Source organism: Miniopterus natalensis, chromosome 3 (assembly GCF_054644295.1).
Source record: "Miniopterus natalensis isolate mMinNat1 chromosome 3, mMinNat1.hap1, whole genome shotgun sequence".
In the NCBI taxonomy this organism is placed as follows: Eukaryota; Metazoa; Chordata; class Mammalia; order Chiroptera; family Miniopteridae; genus Miniopterus; species Miniopterus natalensis.
This window is the reverse complement of record NC_142083.1, coordinates 76,688,798-76,709,784: the sequence shown is the minus strand read 5'-3', so window position 1 is coordinate 76,709,784 and position 20,987 is coordinate 76,688,798. Positions and strand designations below refer to the sequence as shown.

General features: G+C 53.2%; 1 protein-coding gene across 3 annotated transcripts in view; it reads right to left on the bottom strand.

The window, feature by feature from the left end:
- GTF2IRD1 (GTF2I repeat domain containing 1) overlaps nucleotides 1–20,987 on the bottom strand; it is a 99,172-nt gene that overhangs the window by 44,897 nt on the left and 33,288 nt on the right. For all 3 annotated transcript variants that reach the window (XM_087815604.1, XM_087815603.1, XM_087815605.1), the window contains exons 4-14: nucleotides 19,016–19,171; nucleotides 17,026–17,209; nucleotides 16,128–16,438; nucleotides 15,011–15,100; nucleotides 13,250–13,333; nucleotides 9,505–9,688; nucleotides 8,095–8,120; nucleotides 7,011–7,119; nucleotides 6,134–6,171; nucleotides 5,552–5,632; nucleotides 4,831–4,920 (exon numbers count right to left, since the gene is read on the bottom strand). In XM_087815604.1, coding sequence (XP_087671730.1) covers nucleotides 4,831–4,920; nucleotides 5,552–5,632; nucleotides 6,134–6,171; nucleotides 7,011–7,119; nucleotides 8,095–8,120; nucleotides 9,505–9,688; nucleotides 13,250–13,333; nucleotides 15,011–15,100; nucleotides 16,128–16,438; nucleotides 17,026–17,209; nucleotides 19,016–19,171 — 1,353 coding nt within the window. The remainder of the gene's footprint in view (nucleotides 1–4,830; nucleotides 4,921–5,551; nucleotides 5,633–6,133; nucleotides 6,172–7,010; nucleotides 7,120–8,094; nucleotides 8,121–9,504; nucleotides 9,689–13,249; nucleotides 13,334–15,010; nucleotides 15,101–16,127; nucleotides 16,439–17,025; nucleotides 17,210–19,015; nucleotides 19,172–20,987) is intronic.

Sequence of the window (20,987 nt, the reverse complement as noted above, 5' to 3'; positions counted from 1 at the left end):
CCCAAATGAACCAAACACTTGTCTCAGGTCAGCTTCTGGGGGACCCACTAATACACCGGAGTGGGGCCGACAGAAAGAGATGAGTCTGATGGGGACAGAGGGACAAGCAGAGCCACCAGGGAGGGCTTCCCTGGGCAGGTGTCGGTGACAAGGAGTCAGGTATTGTATCTATCCTGGGGTGTAGGAAGCTGCCCAGATGCCACACCTGGAACACCTATTAAGTTCACTAGGTGGCCTGTGAGGGACAGGAGAGGGGAGACCTGGCCCCAAAATCTGTCCCTGCCATGAGCTGTCCATGTGTGTAGTGCCACCCCCCCAGGCAGTAGGACAATCAAGAGCATCAGGTGGGAGATGACCTGATCCAGTCATCACAGGAGCCCAAACTGGGAAGGGCTTCTGCCATCCTTGTTGCCACCCCAAACTGGGCTAGGTCCACTCCTGGGGGGCCTTTCAAAGGCAGCGAGGGGGCAACCTGGGTGCTTTGGGGGCCCAAATTCTGACTGCTCCCCCATTTCAACAGTGAGAAACTGGAAACAACCTCAATAAATGATCAAGGGCATGCCGACATAGCAAGCACCATGCCGCTGCAGAGCTGTGCAGGGCAAGGAAACGAAGGACAGAGTGTACAAAATAGCAACCACACGCATTAGTACGTGTGAAGAAAAAGACGGCCTCAGTTTCCTGCTGTCAAACCAGGAGGGAGAAACCTCTCCAATAGAAATGGCACCATGCTGGTCCATTGTCCCCGACTCCCATAGAGCCACCACCATGGACTCCTCTCATACTGCTGTGAGTGCAGCCAGGCGCCATGTGACCCTTTAGTGGCCAGGCCACACTGGCAGCTCATCCTGAACCTCTGGCCAGCTAAGCTCCCCACAGTCTCCACACACAGCTGTCAAGTCTGGTCATGCCCAGCCTAACAAATAATATTCCTTCCTCATCACCAAGGGATCCAAAGCACATCACAACTGATTTAGGACATGAGAAAGATAAAACACATAACCTAACACAGCTACTGTTTTGATATTTCTTTTTTTCTTTAACCAGTGATTATGGTTTCAGCACAGTTGTCAACAGAGCACACTCATTTTTGTGTCTTTTGCATTCCCCCTTGTTGCCTATTTTTAGTGGCTGCATCAGGAGGATACCATTAATGGTGCCCCGGTAGTTGGACTGGTTCTTTCCAATTTTTTATTGTCATCAGTAACACATTTACAAACACCTCTGTGCAAAAAATATTGTCTGTATTTCAGATATTTTCCCTAGGACTGGATTCCTGGAACGACCACGGGGAACTCATTTTCATGGCTCTTCAAGCTGACAAATTTCTTTAAAAAGCAATATGTGCATTTGCATTTGCACCGTGTGAGTACCTATTTCCCAACACACTAGACAAAAGGTCTGCCTAACTAGAAGGTGCAAAAGAGCCGCCCCTGTGCAAGCCCTCATTCCTCTGTGCCTGTTCCCTCGCTGTGTTTGTTTACTGGTGTCTCTCTTTTTGGCTCAATCATCCGTTCCTGTTGTGGTGGACACTGGGGTGTACCAAGACGCACGGCCTGTTGCCCCAGCAGCAGAGACTGTGCTTAGCTGGCAGCCTGGGGCAGTTGCCCCTTCAAGGACCACTCTTCTGGGCTAGCCCACAGCCCATGACCAATGAAGGAGGAATAGAGGCCAGGACATCCCAGTCCAACTGAGAACAACTCCGGCGGGGGGGGCTATTCTGGCTCCAGAGTCCCCATGGGGTTGGTAGAGACCGTTACTGGGGCCACATCATGGCTCAGCCTTCCCCTCTGCCCCCTCGTGCTTCCATCCCTTCCTTTACATAGGTGCTGATCCCCAGGGCAGCCCCCAATCAACACCTCACACATTAAACTCCATCTCAGTCTGTTCCCTGGGGAACACAACCCATTACACACATCCTTGGGCTGTGAATTCTTGTGCATTTCAGCCCAGTGTTCTGGTCCGTCAAAGCCACAGGAACATCAGTCTTGGGTAGAGTACCCATTCCTTCCTCAGCCATCTGCAAATTGCATGATCCTGCTGCCTGAGGTACCTTTATCCAACTAACTGATAAATATTCCTGGAAGGACCGAGCCCTTCAGGACAGGACAGCACAGGAAACCTCCCCCAGGCGAAGGCTGGGGTACCCCTGCACCCTGCTTCCCCAGCTGGCCCAGGGCCTGCCCTAGATCCTGATGAGCCATGAGCCAACTCACTCCCCATGCATGACGCACAATGGGTCCCTTCTGATGCCTCGCAGTCATTTATGTAGAAATCTTTTCCAGATCTGTGCCTGGGACTGATGCCCAATCTGTCTGCAATTTGGGCAAACCCTCATCTTGAAGTCTGTTTTCTTTTGTAGCTTAGCTTCCATCCACCATGACTTCTCAAGTACCACAGACGGTGGATCTCAGGTATTAGCTGTCTGGGATTTAACTTGTCAGAAGCTGGAGATTACTCTCATCCACAGCAGCTCTCTGCAGACCCTCGTATCTCCCTAATGAATGGGACTCTCCTCCCTCGCTCTTTCCCATTTCCAGACTACTCTCTGACAGGGATGGAAGCAAATGAGGGGCGGAGAGGTTCTGCCCTTATTCTGTCACCAATTCACATGGCACCACCCTCTGGGGCCTGCAGAAAGCCTTCTTATTTATTTTTCCAATCACTTGTTTATTTTTGGTAGGGGAAAAATGAAAAAGTACAAGAAAGCATACAGAATATTTAAACATTTCAAACACCCATGTACCCACCAGCCAGAAGTGAATATATGCTGGCATGTGGTCATATTTGCACCCGATTTTAAAATATTAAAATAATACCATTTTAATGTTTCCAACTTTAGATAAATGCTATAGTGTCCATATCCATCTGAACTTGCTTTTCACACTGAACATTACAATTCTGAGTTCTCTTTACACTGTTCATTTAAATGCTGCCAATTGGGCTTTTGCATGGTATCCTTAAGCAATGCCTGTCCCTCTCCTCCTTTCCCTGATGAAGCCCACACTGGACATCACACTCATGTCATCCCTCTTCTTAAAGTTCCCTGGCCTGGTGTGAGTCCCTATTACAGAGTTTTTCAAACTCCAATCACCTGAGTACTGACATCATTTTCTGCCATATCCATGAAGCTTCTATACTATCATTTACATACTATTTAGTTTCATAATGATTCACCTTTTTTTTTAAATCCTTACCCAAGGCTATTTTTTTAATTGATTTTAGAGAGAGGAAGGAAAAGAGAGAGAGAGGAACATTAATCGGTTGCCTCCAGTATTTGCCCTGACCAGGAATCAAACCCGTAATCATTTGGTGTGTGGGACAGTGCTTCAACCAACTGAGCCACCCAGCCAGGGCTATAATGATTCACTTTTAAAAAACTTTAACTATCTATAATATTCTTATTTTTATTATCTCTAATAACATCTGTTGATAATGGTTGGAGCTGGGAACTGGGCACATAAGATACACTAAAGTATTCATTTCAGTTTTGTTCCAAAACCAAGTAAATAAAGCAAAACATAAAAAACCCCACTCCTCCTGCCTAGATTCTGCAATAGTGTTTCTGTCTTTGTTCCCCTTCCTCTACAGTCCATTCTCAACCCCACGGTCAGAGTAAATACTGTTAAAATGTCCCTTGTTAGTTCCAACCTCCCAGGTATTCTGTATCCTCGGAATCAAGCCCCTACTCCTTCCTTTGATGTACTTGCCCTGCAGAACCCACCCCATCACCTCCCTGACCTCACCTTCCCACCTCTCTTTGCTCTAGCTACCTGGGCTTCCTTGAGGACATGCTGGACATAGTCCACCTCAGGGCCTTTGCATGTGTTGTTTCCTCTGCTGGAAAGCTCTTTCCTGATATCTGCATAGCTCCCACTTGCACCTCCTTCAGGTCTCTGCGCCAATGTCACTTTCTCAGTGAAGTCCACTCTGACCACCCAAGTCCTGTAGTAACTGTCCTTTCTGCCCCCAGTTCTTCTCCAGCCTCCTCCTGCCTGTGGGCCACCTGTGCTTACCAACACCTGACTTTCTATTTTACTGATAGATTTGTTTTAAAAAAAAGTATTGATTGATTTTAGAGAGAGGAAGGGGGGAAGAGAGAGAAAGAGATTTGTTGTTCCACTTATTTATGCATTCATTGGTTGCTTTTTGTACATGCCCAGACTGGGGATCGAACCCACAACCTTGGTATCAAGATGCCGCTCTAACTCACTGAGCTACCCGGCCAGGGTTTAGATTTGCTTATTACCTGTCTCCCTGCACTGGGTGGGATATCAGCCCCATGAAGGCAGGGACTTTGGCCTGTTTGTTTCACTGTTCTTTCCCCAGCACCTCACATAGAATCTGGCATACAGCAAGTACTCAATCATTAGCTGTGGAATAAATGACCAAGTTAATCCTAATGGGAGCTTCTGGGAAAGACTAGTAACCAGACTTATTATAAAGGTCAGCTTCAAGTTTTCAGAAAGGAACTGAGGCTGGACAAGGGAACCAGGCATGATCTGGGTTTCCTCTAAGAAGAATAGTCAGCCAGGCCAGCGTGGCTCAGTGGTTGAGCACTGACTTATGATCTAGGAGATCGAGGTTCAATTCCCGGTGAGGGCACATGCCTGGTTTGCGGGCTCAATCCCCAGCAGGGGGTGTGCAGGAGGCAGCCGATCAATGACTCATTATTGATGTTTCTATCTCTCTCCCTCTCCCTTCCTCTCTCTGAAATCAATAAAGACATATTTTAAAAAAAAGAACAGTCAATACCAAGAAAAGCCTGGGGAGTTCCTGACCTTCTATCCATTACGCCCCAGGGAGGTGAGTCCCCAGCTCCTTTCTTACCAGTCAGCATCTCCATTCCATAACCAGAATCTTCTGAGGGTAGATGCCCTGGCATTGAGTCTATTATTTCCTCAGAGGTTGGCGAAGGGTCTGGAAATAAAATTCCAAATGACAAGAGAATCTTTTGCCTGCCTCACCCCGTCATGGTCCTTTAGGGACCCCAGTCCTGCATGCCCACAGAGCACGGCCCTTAAGGAGGCTGTTCCCTGGAAATCTGGGAGGGCAGCCTTAATGATCAGAGGCCAGGCAGGCGCCCAGGGGCCTGGGCCCTGGGGCTCCCAGTGGTTACCCATGCTGAACCTCCAGAGGCCAGCTATACCCTCCTTCTCACAGACGTGGAAACTGAGGCTTGGAGGTTCCGAACCTGGAGTCAAACTCAGATCCTTACTCCAGTGACTTTTCTTCTCCCTCCTACCTACCAAATCCCAGGGAAGCCAGGCCAGAGAGGTAAAGTTGGGGGGGGTGTGGATCTTTAGGAAGGCTGGAGCTGAGACCTGACTCTGGGCACACAGGGCAGATGTGGCCCCACCACCCTCAGGACCAAACTAGAAAAACAACAGCCAGGGTAGGCCCTCGAGAGATAAGAGGGAACAGCCCCAATCTAGATGGGAGGGGACACGGAGGTTCTGGTAGGTCTAGGAGCCCTGTTGTGGGAGTTGACTGATTCCTGTAGGTTCAAATTGGGGCAGCAGGGGCAGCCCTTCAGACGTTTGTCCCTTACCTGGGACGGTGACCTGAATGATATCCAGATCCTCTGGCTCAATTTTGATGGGCCTCAGCCCACCCAGCTCCCCGGAGGTTCCTGCGAGGAGGAAACAGGAGATCCAGTCAAATGTGGACATGAGCTTGGCTGGGCAAGGTGAGTCATTCCAAAACATTTTCATGTCTGTGATTTTGCTAGTAGCACCCAGAAAAAGTCCTATCAGCCCCCATGCTTCTGCCCAGACTACGAATGGAGGGGCAGGCAGGATCTCAGGCCAATCCCGCTGTCTCCAATTTATAGAGCTGGCAACTGAGGCTCACAGAGGGACAGACAATAGTATTGCCATAGACATACTAGGAGCCAGTGGTGATGCCAGAATCCAGGTCTCCCGACTCCCTCACAGCGCTACCCAAATCTCACCTGCCCCTCACAGCCCCCTACTACCCATGAGCTCCCAGCTGCTCTGCAAATCCCAGAATGCTCTGAGGCTGGGGGGTGAGGGGGCAGGGGTGGGCAGAGCATATTCATTATCGCCCCAGGCCCATGCTCTGAGCTGCTGGGTGGGGCTGCTGGAGGCTGCCGGGTCCTGCTCCTCCTCACCTGGCCCATAGTCTTCAGAGATCCCGCTCCTGTCTGACCTGTGGGAAGGAAGCCGAGAAATGACATGGCACCAGCCCAGCTTTCCCCTATGCCCAGTGCATGCCAAGTCAGCACGCACCCTAGACCACGTTTACCCCCAGACCCTTTCCACCGCAAGGTTCCCAGTGCCAGGGACAAGAGCCTGCTTGCTATCCTGGGGTGAACTTTCTGGGGGTCCACCTTCCCCACCAGCTGGGAGCTCCTGAGGCCTAGCTCTGACTAGGTTGGGAGCCAATTCAGCACAGTGGGGGTTTGATCAGTGTTTTTTGGAGGACTGAGAGCTATAGGCTGCGGGGGTCTGGGAAGGGGATTGGGAAGCAAAGCTGGGCAGGGTGCCTAGGATGGACGATTCAGTTAATTCATGGAACTTGTGGGGGAGGCCTGGGCCAGACATGGGAATTTGGGATGAATGGCCCATACCTGGCCCCCAGGGGCCCAGAGTGTGGGTGGGAGGCACTGGTGGACAGTGGCGGGGCTATGAACTGAGTGCAGGGCTTTGTGGACACACAGGGCAGATGCCTGGGTCACAAGTAAGGCTGCTGAGACCAGGTGACATGCAGCTCGTTCCCAAGGGGGAACAAGAATCTCCCAGGTGGAAGAAAATTGACGGTCTCTGTTCTCCTTCACTGTCCCTTTAGATTTTCCCTGCCCACAGTGGGGTGAGGACGCACTGTGTGTGTAGGGGTGTTTGTGTGGGGTGACCCTGTGCCTGTGAAGGGTTGGGAGACCTGGGCACGGAATCCTGAGCCAGCCCTAGGCTTCGCTCCTTCCTGCAGGTGCCACCACCTCAGTCCAGAGTGGGGGTGCCCATGGGCTAGAAGCTGGGGTGGGGCCTTACCGAGCAGTCCCAGCCAGGTCAAGGACAGTGGCACGGGAGACTTCTGCAGAGGTGTCCTCCGGCGGGCTGGCGGGTTCCAGTTTGGTGGGGTCTTTGGTAAACTTGTTCCCTGGGTGGAGAGTAGGGGAGGGGCGGGGGAGATCAGGGTAGAGGCTCTCCAGCCTCCTTCTGCCTGTGGGCCACCTGCATGAAGGGGCCTCTTCATGAAGCTCTTGGGAGCACCCTTGGGTGTGGTTGGCCTCAGCCCCTCCTTGTGGGCTCCACGTCCAGCTGGGCCAGCGTGGGTCCTAAGGAAAGATGCCTCCCTGGGAGAAGGAATAAGGGTCACAGTGCCAAGGGAGGCCAGGGACCTTTGAAGACTGGGAAGGAGGAAGGAGCTGCCAGAAATAGCGGTCCTGACCACGCATACACTCCTGGGGCTGAGGGAGCCCTCGAGGAAATGGGCCGAACCTTCCTGAAGGCCGTACTACAGGACCACTCTCTCATTTAGTTACCCCGGGAACCCAGAGGAAGGCGCTCTTATCACACCCACTTCAGAGATGTGGAAACTGAGGTCCGTAAAACCCTGCCCACAGCCACAAAGCTGGTAGATGGTAGGGCCAGAAATGGGACCTGGGTACACTGCACCCCAAGATCCGTGCTCCCTTTGCTGAACCAGGCAGAGCTGGCCTCCTCCTGAGAGGCGTGCTGCCTACTGATTATAGCCTGGGCTCTGGGGCTACGTGCCTGGGTTTATAGCCAGACCCCACTGCTCACTAGCTGGGCTTCAGGGAAAAGAAAAATCCCCCACTTCATAGGACCACTGAAAACTAAATTAAATGAAAATGAAGTATTCTCACAGCTTAGGAGAGTTCCTGCCCATGTTAGTATTCAGCAAACATTAGCTCTATTATTCCCTGTTCAGGGCAGCCCAGGTCCCCAGGGGTTGTCTGCTTCAGGGAGCTGGGGGCTTGTGTTTTCCCTGGGATGCAGAAGCCACACCCAGGGTCCCTCTCTGTCCTAGGGTTCAGTGTAATGGCAGCTAAAGCACTCTTGGGGGCATCAGCTTAGTGCTTCAAAAAGATAAGATGGTACCCACACATACCTGTGAAAATTCGCTCATCAAACATCCTAGAGAGAGAGGAGAGATGGACATGAGAGCGGTGCAGGCCCAAGGGCTCCCCCAAGCTCAGGGGGCTGGCCTCCAGGTCCCCTCAGTGATGGTCACTCGCGTCCCTCATGCATGGCTACAGTTGCAGACCTGGGCCCCGTGCTGGCCACATGTTGACAGGAGAGGGTATGGTCCAGAACAGCCGGATACCCCCAAATAGCCTGACACCCCAAACCATTTTTCCTCAGCCAGGGGAGGCATGGGCAAGCCCCTAGCCCACTGCTGCAGCCTCCTTTCGAGTCTCCCCACATCTGCTCAAGTGTCCCCGAGTCCACTCTTTCCCAGCAGTCAGAGGGCCCGGCCAGTCAGAATCCTGATTCTGGCCTCTAGCAACCCTGCAGAGGCCCTACCTACCACCCCAGAACGATTCTCAACCTTTTCTCATGCCCCAGCCTCCTTGCAGCCCAGGCGTGAAGGCTGCTTGCTGAGGCCAACCCTTCCGCTCAAGCACTGCCCAGCTCTACGTGGAGCGGCCCCTTCTCAAACTCCCAGCTCTGGCTTAACAAATGGGACCTTCTCCCAGAGGCCCCCTGATCACCCTAAATAGGTCCCCTTCACCCACTTCTCTTTCTCCTATTACCCTGTTTATTTCCTAAGCTCTTAAGAAGTTAGGAGGTGTGAGCCCGACTTAGAGAAGCATGCGTTCGTTTGTTCATTCACTCACTCATTCCTTCTACAGATCCGTAGTAGCCATCACTACACACCAGGGACTGTTACGGTTACTGGGGATTCGGCAGTGAGCCAAACACAGTCCTCTTCTCTTTCTGTCTCTACCTCAGCCCAAACACAAACAGCACAAACACTGTCCGCAGTCTCTGCTTACTTTATAGTTTAGTGGCAACAAACAAGCAAGCAGGCACATGATCAAATGAATGCACTGGGACCGTGCCCTCACGGAGGGAACATTCTGGAAGAGATGCCTGGGGAGGGACCAGTGCAGTGCTGCCTGGAGGCAGGGGGCTGGCTGGCACAGCCTCTGGCCACTCCTCCATCTCTAACCATTTAGGAGGGAGCATCTGGAAGTCTGGGTATTGCCTGAAGCTGCAGGTGTGGGCTTGATGGTGAGTCCAGGTAGCTGTGAGGGCCAGCTATGAGGGCCAACACCCTCCCCAGGGAGGAAGAGGCCACTCCGCTGTTAGGTTAAGGGGTCTGAATTCTCTCCCAGGTCTGCCTGATTCTCTCTGTGAAGTCAGAGAACCCCTTCATTCCACCCCTGCTCCACTGTCGCCTTCCCAGGGCCCTGCCTCATGCCTGCTGTTGCCCCTGCCCAGCCCTGACACCCTAATGCTCCGAGCCCAGGCCTAGCCTGGAGCAAAGGCCGTGGCTCTGCCACCTGCCCCATACCTCTTAATGATGAAGTGGATGCTATGCCGCTCCTCCAGGATCCGCTTCAGCTTGGGGACCCCATAGGTGCAGGGACGTTTGAAGGGGATCTTGTCTGGGATGCCCACTATCTCCACAGCCTCTGGGTCGCAGGCGATCTTCCTGTAGGGGACTGGGACCATGTGGTCTAGGCCCAAGGCTTCCGCTGGAAGGGCAATGGCAAGGCTGAGTGCAAGATGAAGGCTGCAGGACACACAGGCCTAAGGGCCATGGTCACCATCACCTCCCACCTACCTGGCACTTCTGGCTACCCAGTGGCCATGCTGAAATGTCATAGGCTCCCATCTCACTCAGGGATGGTCAAAGTCCTACCTGGGCCTATGAAGCCCGAAGTGACCAGGACCCCATCATCTGTGACATTATCTCCTTCCTTTCGCTCCTCTGCTTACTCAGAGAAAGCAATTTCCAGGTGGAAACTTCCTGGTCTCTCTGTTGCTTCCCTAACACACCAGGCACACACACACCCCAGGGCCTCTGTTTTTTTTGTTGTTTTTTTTAAATTTTTTTATTGATATTGGAAAGAGGAAGGGAGAGGGAGAGAGAGAGAGAAACATCAGTGATGAGAAACTCATCAATTGGCTGCCTCTTGCACACCCCCAACTAGGGAACGAGCCAGAAACCTGGACATGTGCCCTGACTGGGAATCAACCATAATCTCCTGGTTCAAAGGTCGATTCTCAACCACTGAGCCACACTGGCTGGGCAGGGCCTTTGCTCTTGTTCTTTCTTTTAGATACTTTTCTCCCAGTTAACCATATGCTCCCTCTCTCCTTCTCCAAGTGTCTGCTCAAATGTCACCTCATCAGCCTAAAACAGCCCCACCCCACCCCTCCCTAACCCACCCTGCTTTGTTTTTCATCCCGAGTTTATCAAGACCTGACATTGCAAACGTGCTCATCTACACATTGGTTTACTGTCTAGAGCCTAAGCTCCATGGGAGCAGGGGCATCCATTCACTGCTCCATATCTGGAATCTAGCTAGGGCTGGCACACAGCAGCTGCTCCTTGCATTTTCAGTGAGTGAATAAATGTCTACAGGAAACTCCCAGGCTCGAGGTGGCTCCTGGCAGGACGTCGTTGGCCACAGAGGTGTGCCTTTTCCTCCAGGGAGGGGCCCAGCACTCCTCTCACTCTTCAATGACATCAATGAGATGCAGGCCGGAAGCTGACAGCTTTGCTGACAGCACTGTAGACAGAATCCGGGCTCATGAGCGGTTAACTTGTTCTTTTCTTCCAGACTGTTCGGTCTGGTCTTGCGCATTTCAGTCACGCACTTACATTCCAGTGCTATGTGTTTATTCATTCACTCACCAAACACTATTTGAGCACCCACTGTGTGTTTGATGGCACTTTCTTAAAAAAAATGGTTTTTAGAGAGAGAGGATGGGAGAGAGAGAAAGAGAAACATCGACTGGTTGCCTCCCGTATGCTCCCTGACCAGGGATCAAACCGGCAACCTAGGTATGTGTAACCTTTTGGTGTACGGGATGACCAGCCGAGTCACCCGGCCATGGCTTGATGGTACTTTCATGTGTCCCTGTTCTCCCCAAGGCCTGGGAGATCTCAGAAGACGAGCTGGGCTGGGTGTCCACTCTTGCCTTGTCACTCTGATCTCTCCCAAGGGTCCCACATCTCCTCACTGTTCCCCGGGCCCCTCCCCATACTGGCCTTGTCTGTGTCCCCACCAGGTTTTGTCCACGTCCTGATAGTACCAGGCCTGAGCCGGATCTTCCTCCAGCTACGCCCAGACCAGGGCAGAGCAGAACTGTCTGGGGCCCTGCCTGGGACACTGCCAACATTGTTTTCCTGTTGATGCAGCCCAGGTCTGCGTTGGCAGCTTTGGCAGCCAGATCCCACTGTGAAGTCACACTTAACTCATTGTCAAATTAAACCCTTGAAATCTCAACAGCTGTCAAACCATTTCTTCCCTCTATGCCCCACCTCCAACATTACCAGCCACGCCCCAGCCCCAGCACTTGAGCAATGGGTTCCTGAGTCTATGTGAATCTAACCCCACTTGGGTTTATCAGACGCGCTGGGCTGTCTTTTCAGCGGCAAAGAGCTCCAATGGACAGAGGCACAACCCCACCTAGTTTCCAGCGCAGCAGGGCTGGGAAGGGGAGAACCAAGCCACCGCGCACAATCCGAATTCCTTTGTCCAGTCTCAACCTCTACCCAGGTGACAATGTCCTTGAGGCTTCCTGAAGGCTGCCCCTGCCCCCGTTTCTTCTGTTTCTTGCCCCCCCGTGCATCTCCAGCCCCATCACCTCATCCAGAATCAGCGGCTGAAAGGGCAAAACCAGGAGCAGAACCTGTTCATGCAGGGTCTGTAGGATGCCTCAGGTAGCCTAATGTCCTCACCCATGGGATCCCCCAATACTCACAGGGAACCTCCTTCTCCCCAGGGCAGCTGAAGGCAAAGCTGAGAAGGGGCAAGACCTGGACCACTCTAAGCCCAACACTCCTTGGATTTGGCTGTAGTGGGGCCCAGGTGCTGTTGTCTAGAAAAAGTTCCACATTCTGGAAACATCAAGAGCCCACAACAGGCCAAAGACTGGGGGCTGAGTGCCAGCTAGGCTGGAGCAGAGCCCTCCCCAGCCTCCTCCCCCTGCCTCCCATGCAGTTCACACCTGCCTGGGGCCCAGAGGACTCAGGTGTAGACAGCCCTCCAGTATAGCAGTACTGGGCAGAGGGGGGAGTGGGTGGGCCAGGGGGCCACATCAAAGGCACCCAGGCTATCCCAGACTCCTCACTAAGGCCTCGAGGGCCTTGCTCAGCCCTACCCCAACCTGGAACTGCCAAGCCCACATGCCCAGGCCTCCTCAGCCCCAGCCTGGATTAAAGGGCACCTCCTCCATGAAGCCACCAATGACTCCCCAAGCCTAATGAGAACTCACCTTCCTCTGAGCTGTCCTCTCTGAGGGCTCCCATCCCTGTATGCTACCACATACTAGTGTGTGACTGTGCACCACTGCTTGCCACTTAAGACACATCTTCAGCAGCTGCTGATGCACCTTGAGACCAGAGTTAGCCTGGGTGCCTGGCACAAAGTAGGGGGGGCTCGAAATGCATGACTGATAAGTGTGTCAATCAATAAATGTGTGTGATGAGAAAAGAAGGAAGGAAAGCAAGACTGGTATGTGACATAGTAAGTATGCATGTGGTTGTCAACTCTGGTTCCTGGTATAAGGGCTCATAAAACTTGGTAATTTCCTGGGTGATAGGTGAGAAGGGCATCTTTTGTTATTCATAATAAGCCCCTTTCAACCATACCTGACAGGGCTTTGGGGGTCCACCTAGCCCAGGCTAATTCTCGAAGAACAAGTGGGAATTTGCCCCCAAAAGATGCAAGAGGGCATGCCAGGCAGAGGGCACCCAGGCAGAGGCAAGGAGGCAGGAGGTGGCATGGTGCTGTGGGGAATTTGCAAGTAGCCCTTTTTGATTTAACAGCCTGCCCTTGAGCTGCCTGCCTCCCACAGGTGAGTCAAGGTCTGGGGCTCTGCCATCAGCCCCACCCCTAGAGAATCTAGAAGAGAAATATTGACACAAACCACCCCCTATCCAGACAGGAGATGACATTAGCGTTGATGGCATGTGGGTACCAGCATATGGCTCCGTCTGTCATGTTAGGGAACACAAGTGACTGCCATGTAATGAGATGCTCAACGCGCTGCTGCGGCCACACAGTGGGCCACCGCCCACTCACCATATCTGCTGTTAAACAGGATCTGCACGCACTCCCGGAGCGTGTTGATGTCCTCGGTTTCCTTTATGAAGGCGTCCCACTTCTCTATCAAAACACAGGAGGTACAAGTGAGGGCCAGTCAAAGACATGACCCCACGGCCCGGCTACCTGGTGATGAGACGCACTTATCCTGGCTGGTGCTGTGCCCTAGAGACGGCCACACTTTCTCCATGGCCCCAGGGCCCTGGGCTTTCCCCTCCAGAGCCCCAGAGACCAGCCTCAGCCTTTCCACTCATTTCCACCTGGGACCCTGATGCCCCAGCCTCCTCCCAGATGCAGCCCCACACAAATCCAGGATGCTCTGATGGTCTCCCCACCTGCTTTCTCCTCTTGCCCCTATGGGCAGCGGATACTGGGCAGGCTCAGCCTGCCCATCCTGGGCTCCTCCTGCGCCAGACAGGTAGGAAGTTGGGAGAAGGCTCCTTCCGAGTAAAGAAAGGCTGAGTCCTGACCTCAAAGACCTAACCCTCATGCCTCATACATCTGGGGTCTCATCCAGCCTCGGCCTTGTCGGCTTCCCCCAAACCCTCAACCTTGCTGGCCTCTTGTATGAAACCAAAGCCCCTGCCTCAATTTAATATAACAAGGGTGATCGTTTGTCATCATAATTACAAAGCAACATCTTTAAGTTATTAAGTGCTTATCTGTGCTAAGTACTTTTTATATATATATATAATTCTACTTAACCCCTCATGACAACCTTTAAAGTTATTATTTCTATTTTTCAGATGGGAAAACTGAGGCTCAGAGAGGCTCAGTATTTTGCCTGAGATCACCCAGCTAGTACCCAGTGAGGTTCTATCCCAGTTTGTACCCCTTGCCCACCATGGCCCCTCCCATGATGCTGTTCCATCTGGATATCCACGTTTCCTCCTTGCTAGGGATGGACCTTGTTTGGCACAGTGGGGTCTCCACTCTCATCCCAAGGGACTAGGTTTTCTAGAAAGAGCCTCTCATTGAAGATGAGGAGGCTGAGACCTTCAGGAGGCAAAACTGTTGGAAAGTCTTACTTCATCCCTCCTTGGTATAAATTAATCCCAAATTTTCCTGCTCTCAGGTCTCTCTCGGGTACTTTCAAATCTGTCCACGTTTTTTTGATACTCCTTGTTTTAAGAGGTGGTTTAATTTCCCTCTCTCTCTGAGTATGGACTGGATCAAGCTTCTGGCTTCTACTGGGTAGAGTATGGCAGAAGTGACAGTGATTTCTGAGGCTAGGTCATAAAAGACAAGTGGCTTGTTTCTTACTCTCTCTGAGATCACTAACTTCAGGAAACCAGCTGCCATATTGTGAGGACACTCAAGCAGCCATGCAGGGGCCCACGGAGTGAGAACAGGTCTCCTGCCAACAGCCACACCACTGAGCTTAGAAGTGGATCCTCCAGGCTCAGTCAAGCCTTCAGATGATCATGGCCACTGCCGACACCTTGATGACAACCTCATGAGAGATCCTGAGCCAGAACACCCAGATGAGCTGCTCCTGAATTCCTGTCCTACAGAAACTGTAAGGTATAAAGGCTTGTTGGTTTAAGCTAAGTTTTGGGGCACTTTGTTATGCGGCAATACGTTAACTATTACACTCGGGTTTTACTCACAAGTCCCTTGTGCAGAGCTGTCCTCCTTTCTCTCACAAAGAGCTGGCAGACACATTTTCATTTTATCAAGCACCGTCCCCAGCCCCAGCTTCCCACTCTGGTCAGGGTGCTGCCATGGGCACTGTCCTACCTGACTTGTCATGGACAATGGAGAAGAGAATGCGCTTGGAGGCATGGACGTTCTGAATGAGAGGCCCACCAGGCCCGGTGGGCTTCTGTCCTGGACAAGGAAAAGGAAAGGTACAGGTTCAAGGTGGAGACTCCAAGAGGCTTCACCAGATCTGGCCTCAGTGCATAGGCACTGGCTCTGGGATAACAGTCTTACCCAACACAAACACCCCAAAACGGAGTCCTGTGATCATGAACTCTAGGCAAGTTCCCTAACCAGAGGCCTGAGACATTTTTTAGCAGAGTCTGCTATCCAAACAGCAGATCAGGGAGGGCAGGATGTCTGAGGTCACCTTTTACAGGTGGGAACAAAACAGTCATGTAAGTCCCATTGCCCTACTCAGCCCACACACGTGTATGTGAGTGTGCATTCTTTTTTCTCCTCATAATAATAACAACAGTAAATATAACTTGTGTCAAGCTTTGGATGTGTTTTAATACAGTTCTCAAACTTGAATGTATACTGGAACTACCTGGTGGACTTGTCAATTTGCAGAAAGCTGGGCCCTGCCCCCAAAGCTTCAGACTTAGCCAGACTCTGCGGGCCCTGAGAATGTGCATTTCTAACATGCTCTGTCATTTAATCATGATAACAACACCTCGAGATAGGTAATACTGGCATCTCCATATTATAGATGAGGAAACTGAGGCTCACAGAGATAGAGATTTGCTCCAGGACACTTAGCCGCTAAGTAGAGAAGCCAGGATATGAACACAGGTCTTTCTCATAGCTGGCTCTTCCTTCTCTGATGCTTCCAGGATCCCTAATCCAGTGGGTATATAGTAGTTGCTTATTAAATACATGTGACCGATTAGCATGTTTTCCACAGACTCCTCTGGGAATCCTCTCGGGTGTCTCCTGGTCCCAGGCCAAGGACACTGTTCACAGATGGTTGAGTGAAGGCCTGGCATCTGACTGGGTCTAAGCTAGGATGCCATCTGCCTAGCCCCAGCCCCTTGCCCTGACATTCCTCCTTCAGTTTTGGGAGGACCTGAGTACCCTGACTTGCCCTGGAGGGTGCCCTGCATGAATGACGTCTGTCCCACCCCCAGACTTGGGGGTCCCAGCAGCAGCTTACCACAGCAGTCAGGGAGGTCTTGGGCAGCGGGAGTCTTGGACTCAGGCCCAGGCCGGCCGAGGCCCAGGTCACTGGGGGCAAGTGGGCATGAGGACACCTCCTGCTTGAATTCTCTCACAGCATGGTTAGGGAGTGCAGTGCTGTACAGGAAGCTGGCCATGGAGGAGGAGGTGGCGGTGGGGGGCAGGTCCTGGGGTGGCCCCTTGGGGGCCTGGGCATGCAGGCCACAATCCCGAGCCCCCTTGGCTATCAGCGAGACACCGTTCAGCTCCACCAGGGCCTTTGAATCCCGCCCACCATCCTCAAGTGGCCTGGGCAAAGGAGAGAAGGACACATGATGGCTTTGTGCACCTGTCCCGCTGGCTGCATTTCTTGTGCAGCCCCGTAGCTCTCCCTCCACAGAACATGACAGCCTGTGAGGTGCACAGGACAGGAGCCATTCCCCATTTTACAGGTGGGTGTGCAGGCCTGGGGTGGGGCATGATGTGCCCAGGGGCACACAGCTGGGGCACCGGAGGACCTGGGACCGCCCTCCACCTCCATGCCCTAGTCGACCAACTGTCTTTTCAGCTGCAGTAAATTGTCTCTGAAGTCTGTGGTGCTGTTGGTGCTATTTTCTCCCCAACTAAATAAGTCTCTTCCAGCCTCTTTGCAACACAGAGGCCCCCTGGGAGGATTTCCGTGACTAAATGCCTGGCTCAGATCACACTCCATGACAGGGAGCTTTTACAACCAGGGTCCCCCGTGGCAGTCTGAAGTCCCCACCCCTCTGGCTGGGTAAGTGACCACAGGTGTTGAGCCAGCATGGAAGCAGGTCACCCTTCTAGCCTTTCCTGGCCAGGCCTTTATGGTCCAGCCACAGACCCTGGCCCACTCCCAGGCAGGCTGCCTCACTCACCTCTTGAGCTTGAAGCGGATACGATGGCTATGCTCCAGGATGGCCATGAGGGCCTTGGGGTCATACTCAGCTGGCCTCCGGAAGGCCAGGCCCTCGGGCAGCCCCTGCACAGCAAGCAGCCCTGGCTCCCTGAGTAGCCTCTCGTAGGGCAGTGGCACCACGCTGGCCCTTCCCAGGGCCTCGCCTGTGGGGGGAGGGGTCAAGGAGAGGGCCTAGTATGAAAGGGCAGTCAGGATGGGATGGGGGCCAGACATGCTCTAGAGCTGGGGCCATGCTGAGTGACTCCCCTTGGTGCTGGGTTCCCAGGACACAGAGCCCCACTTATTTAGCTCCTTAAATGCAAACTTCACACAGAATAACCCCCATAGGCTGGTGGGTGGGGACTGTGGATAAGGCCCCATTGTCTGAGGGCCAGGCTACCCAGAGGGGTCCCTGCTTCCTTTGCCTTTCTCTTCTCCACTCTGGGCATTTGGGTAGAGGGAAAAGCAGGCTATGGGCAGGAGGTGAGGAGGGGAGAGGGGTGAGAAAGATGAGAGAGAAAAGGAGGCAGGAGAGAGATTGCAAGGAAAAAGCCACAGGGAGAAAGGGCCAGGGGAATGAGAGAGAGGGAGAGGGTAAGGAAGACAGGACACAGGGAGGAACAGAGAAGATTCAGAAAGACAGGAGAGGCAGGCCGAGAAGATGGGAAGGCTGAGGGAAGGGGTGAGTAGAGGGGAGACTGACTAGGAACTGAGGGGGTGGGTGGGCTCATAAACATCTGTTGTTGCCTCCATGATACAGCCCCCACCCAGAGCCAGAAAGAGGTCCCTCACCTCATTGCCACCTCTGATTCTGTCCAAGGTGGGGAAGGGGGCCAGCGCACAGTGGGCAGAGGCACAGGGGCTCTGGGCATGAACGCCGCAGCTGACAAAAATGTCTGCAGTGGCACAGCCAACCACAAGTAACACAAGTCCTCTTGTCCTAAGGTGGCCAGTGTGCTCACCCAGGATCTCTGGGCCCCGTATTTCCCCCTCAGCCTTCTTCTCCTGACACCTAAACAACAGCAGGAGTTTCTTCACAGACCTTTGCTCCACAGAATCAAAAACTAAATAGGGAAAAGAATAAAGCTGACTTGGGTGGGACCCTGAGGGACCCGCCCAAGGTCACCTAGGGAGTGTGAAGGCTACCACTGGGCCCTGAGACTCTGCAGCCTGACACTTCCTAAGAAAGGCCAGGCCTGTCCCTCCTTACCCCAGCAGGAAGGACCTGGCTGACAGCCTTCACTCAGTCATTCAACAAACACCCTCTGAACACCTGCTGCTGCTGGGCCCAACCTGCAGGCTGGGGTCCACAGAAACTGCAGGCACAGGCCCTGACCCAGCTGAGAGCAGCTGGGCTAGTGAAGGGATAGGGCTCGGTACCCCCAGAGGGGGCCCTAACCAGTGTGTGGGGGGCATCCTGGAGCTAAGCCTTAGAGTAATATGGTGCCCACTGTACAGAGGAGAAGGCAGTCCCCAGAGGCACAGTGGCACAAAGGCCAGGAGGTGTGAAATGAAGCCGCAGTGTGCTGGAGAACAGGAAGTGGTTCTACGAGGTGGGTCAGCCCAGCTGGAGAGGTGGGTGGGGAGGGGGTGTGGTGGGCGCTTAAGCCACACTGAGGGTGCTGGGGCGCCCACGAAGGCAGTGTGGGGAAGAGCATGGTCAGACTTGTACTTTGGGAAGATGCCCTTGGTCACAGGTAGGTAAGGGCAGCAGTGGCCGTTTCCAGGTGAGAGCTGGCAGTGACCAGTGCCAGGGCAGGGGCAGAGCGGATGGTGGTTCAGGAAACGGAGCTGAGGTGAAAGATCCACATCTAGGGATGCGGGATATAGGAGAGCTGGGGCAATGCCCTATGCCTGGAAGTATTGCCTAGGATCCATACTGGGGCAGAAGAAGGGAACCTCTTCATCTGGGCGGGAACTGGGGCTCCCACCCACCTGGGGACCCCAAATGGAATGAGGAAGGATCTTACTATAAAGAACATCAAACACCTCCTCTACCATCTTCCGCAGAAGGTACACATCTGAGCCATGCTCCAGGGTAGACCGTGGGATGTTCCGGCTGCCAACCTCACCCCGAGGCACCTTCTTGTGGTGCTCTGCCTCCGGCTCCTTCCATGAGGGTCCTCCTGTGGGACACAGAGCATATGGAGGGGCTGTGGTGAGCACCCATCTCACCACCTGCCCAGTGAGCTACAATGTCCCTGCCCTGTGCTGAACCCAGCAGTGAGGCACCCAACACAAAGTGCAAATGAATGAATGAATGAATAAATGAAGAATTAATCAGTGAGCACACCCTGTCTAGGGCCAGGGCTGGTCATGGGGCCCGGGTCTCATTCCTGGCCATCTCTAACTTGCTGTGTGACCTTAGACAAGTCTTTCCTCTCTGGGTCTGTCTGTGAGTTCTCACAGGAGACCAGCTGGCCTGGTTCAGAGCTGGGGTTCAACGAATGTCTGTTTCACCCGTCCTTTTCTGTGCTTTGACACTAATGCTCTGTCTTAAACAATGAAGGCCCCAGTTTTCTGCTCTGCCAAGTAGGGAGATGATGAGGACCCTACCAGGAGGCTGAGAGTCCACAAAGCGGCAGATTCATGCTACGTTGGGCTAGGGTGGGGAAGCTGCTGGAAACAGTGTAGGAAAGGAGATGAAAAGAGGGCCCAGAGGCCCCCTCCCAGCTTGAAGCCTGCTTTCCTCCGGGGATCTATGAAGCTTGAAATAAACCAGCCGAGTTCCCAGTGCTATAAATAGTGGCTCTGCCTGGCTCCGGGAAGCCAGGTGCACCTTCCTCAGGCCCCAGTCTGGCTCTCAGCCTGGCCAACTGGGGGCCACAGGCCCTGCCACTGCCCACCCTACCCTGCCCCAGCCCCCCCCCCCCCACCTTAGAGGGGTGCAGGCTCTGAGGGCTGAGTGGGATGGGGAGGCTGGCTGGGGAAACAGCTGAGCACACCCTGCCTAGTAATGATATGTCCAATGCTAGGGGACAGCTTTCCCTAGCTGGGTGTAATGAAAAAGCTAACACTGGTAAGAAAATAGCTGGCATTTACTGAATGTGAACTAAGTGCCAGGCATTGTTCTAAGTGCTTGTCACGTAGTAATTCATTTAATCTTCAGATCAACCTGTGAGGAAGGTGGCACTGTTCTCTCCTTTCACAGATGAGGAGGTTGAGGCCCAGTAGGTAGCAGGTGGCAGGGCCAGGATGTGGCCCCAGGCATCTGACTCCAGGGCCTGCTTTTAACTCAAGAGCTCTGAATCCCAAATCATGGGCCTGAATGTTGATCGAGTGCTGGCCTTCACTGCTGGGGACAGGACCTAATCCTGTAGGACCTAATAATCCAGCAGAAAGGTGATGGTGACTTCCTGCAGTTTACTGCAAAGCTGAGGCACTAGGTGCAGATGGAACTTTAGAGCATGGGAGGCTGGCATGGTGTGAGGAGCAACCACAGTACAGGTTTGAGGGGTAGAGGGGCCCAAATGGGGCCTGTGGTGGGAGGCTGGGGTGGCACCTGTCAGATAAAGGAGAGAATGAAGACCTTCCAGGTGGGGAACAGCAGGGCAAAGGCAGAAGTGAAAAGGGACACACGGCTGGGGAGCTAGCTCTGCAGCACAGTGAGCACAAGGAACATGGGGAGGCAGAATGCAGAGGCAGGGCTGGGTCAGGAGGGGTCCTGAAGGCTCAGGTATCCATGAAGAGTTGGGCGCTTCAGAACGACCCCTCTGCCTTGGGGCTTCTGGCTCACAGCCCTGAATGTCAGTTTCTGTTGAGAGCGATCAGGACCCCTTGGCAGGGCTCCTGGGGGTGCCCACGCTCCATCTCCCCTATTGTGAAGGGGTATAGCAGAAAGAGCATGGGTTTCAGAACCAGAGGCCTGGCCTTGAAGGCCACCTCACTCACTTATCAGCTATGTCCCTGGGGAAGTGGCTTATACTCACTAAGCCTAGTTTC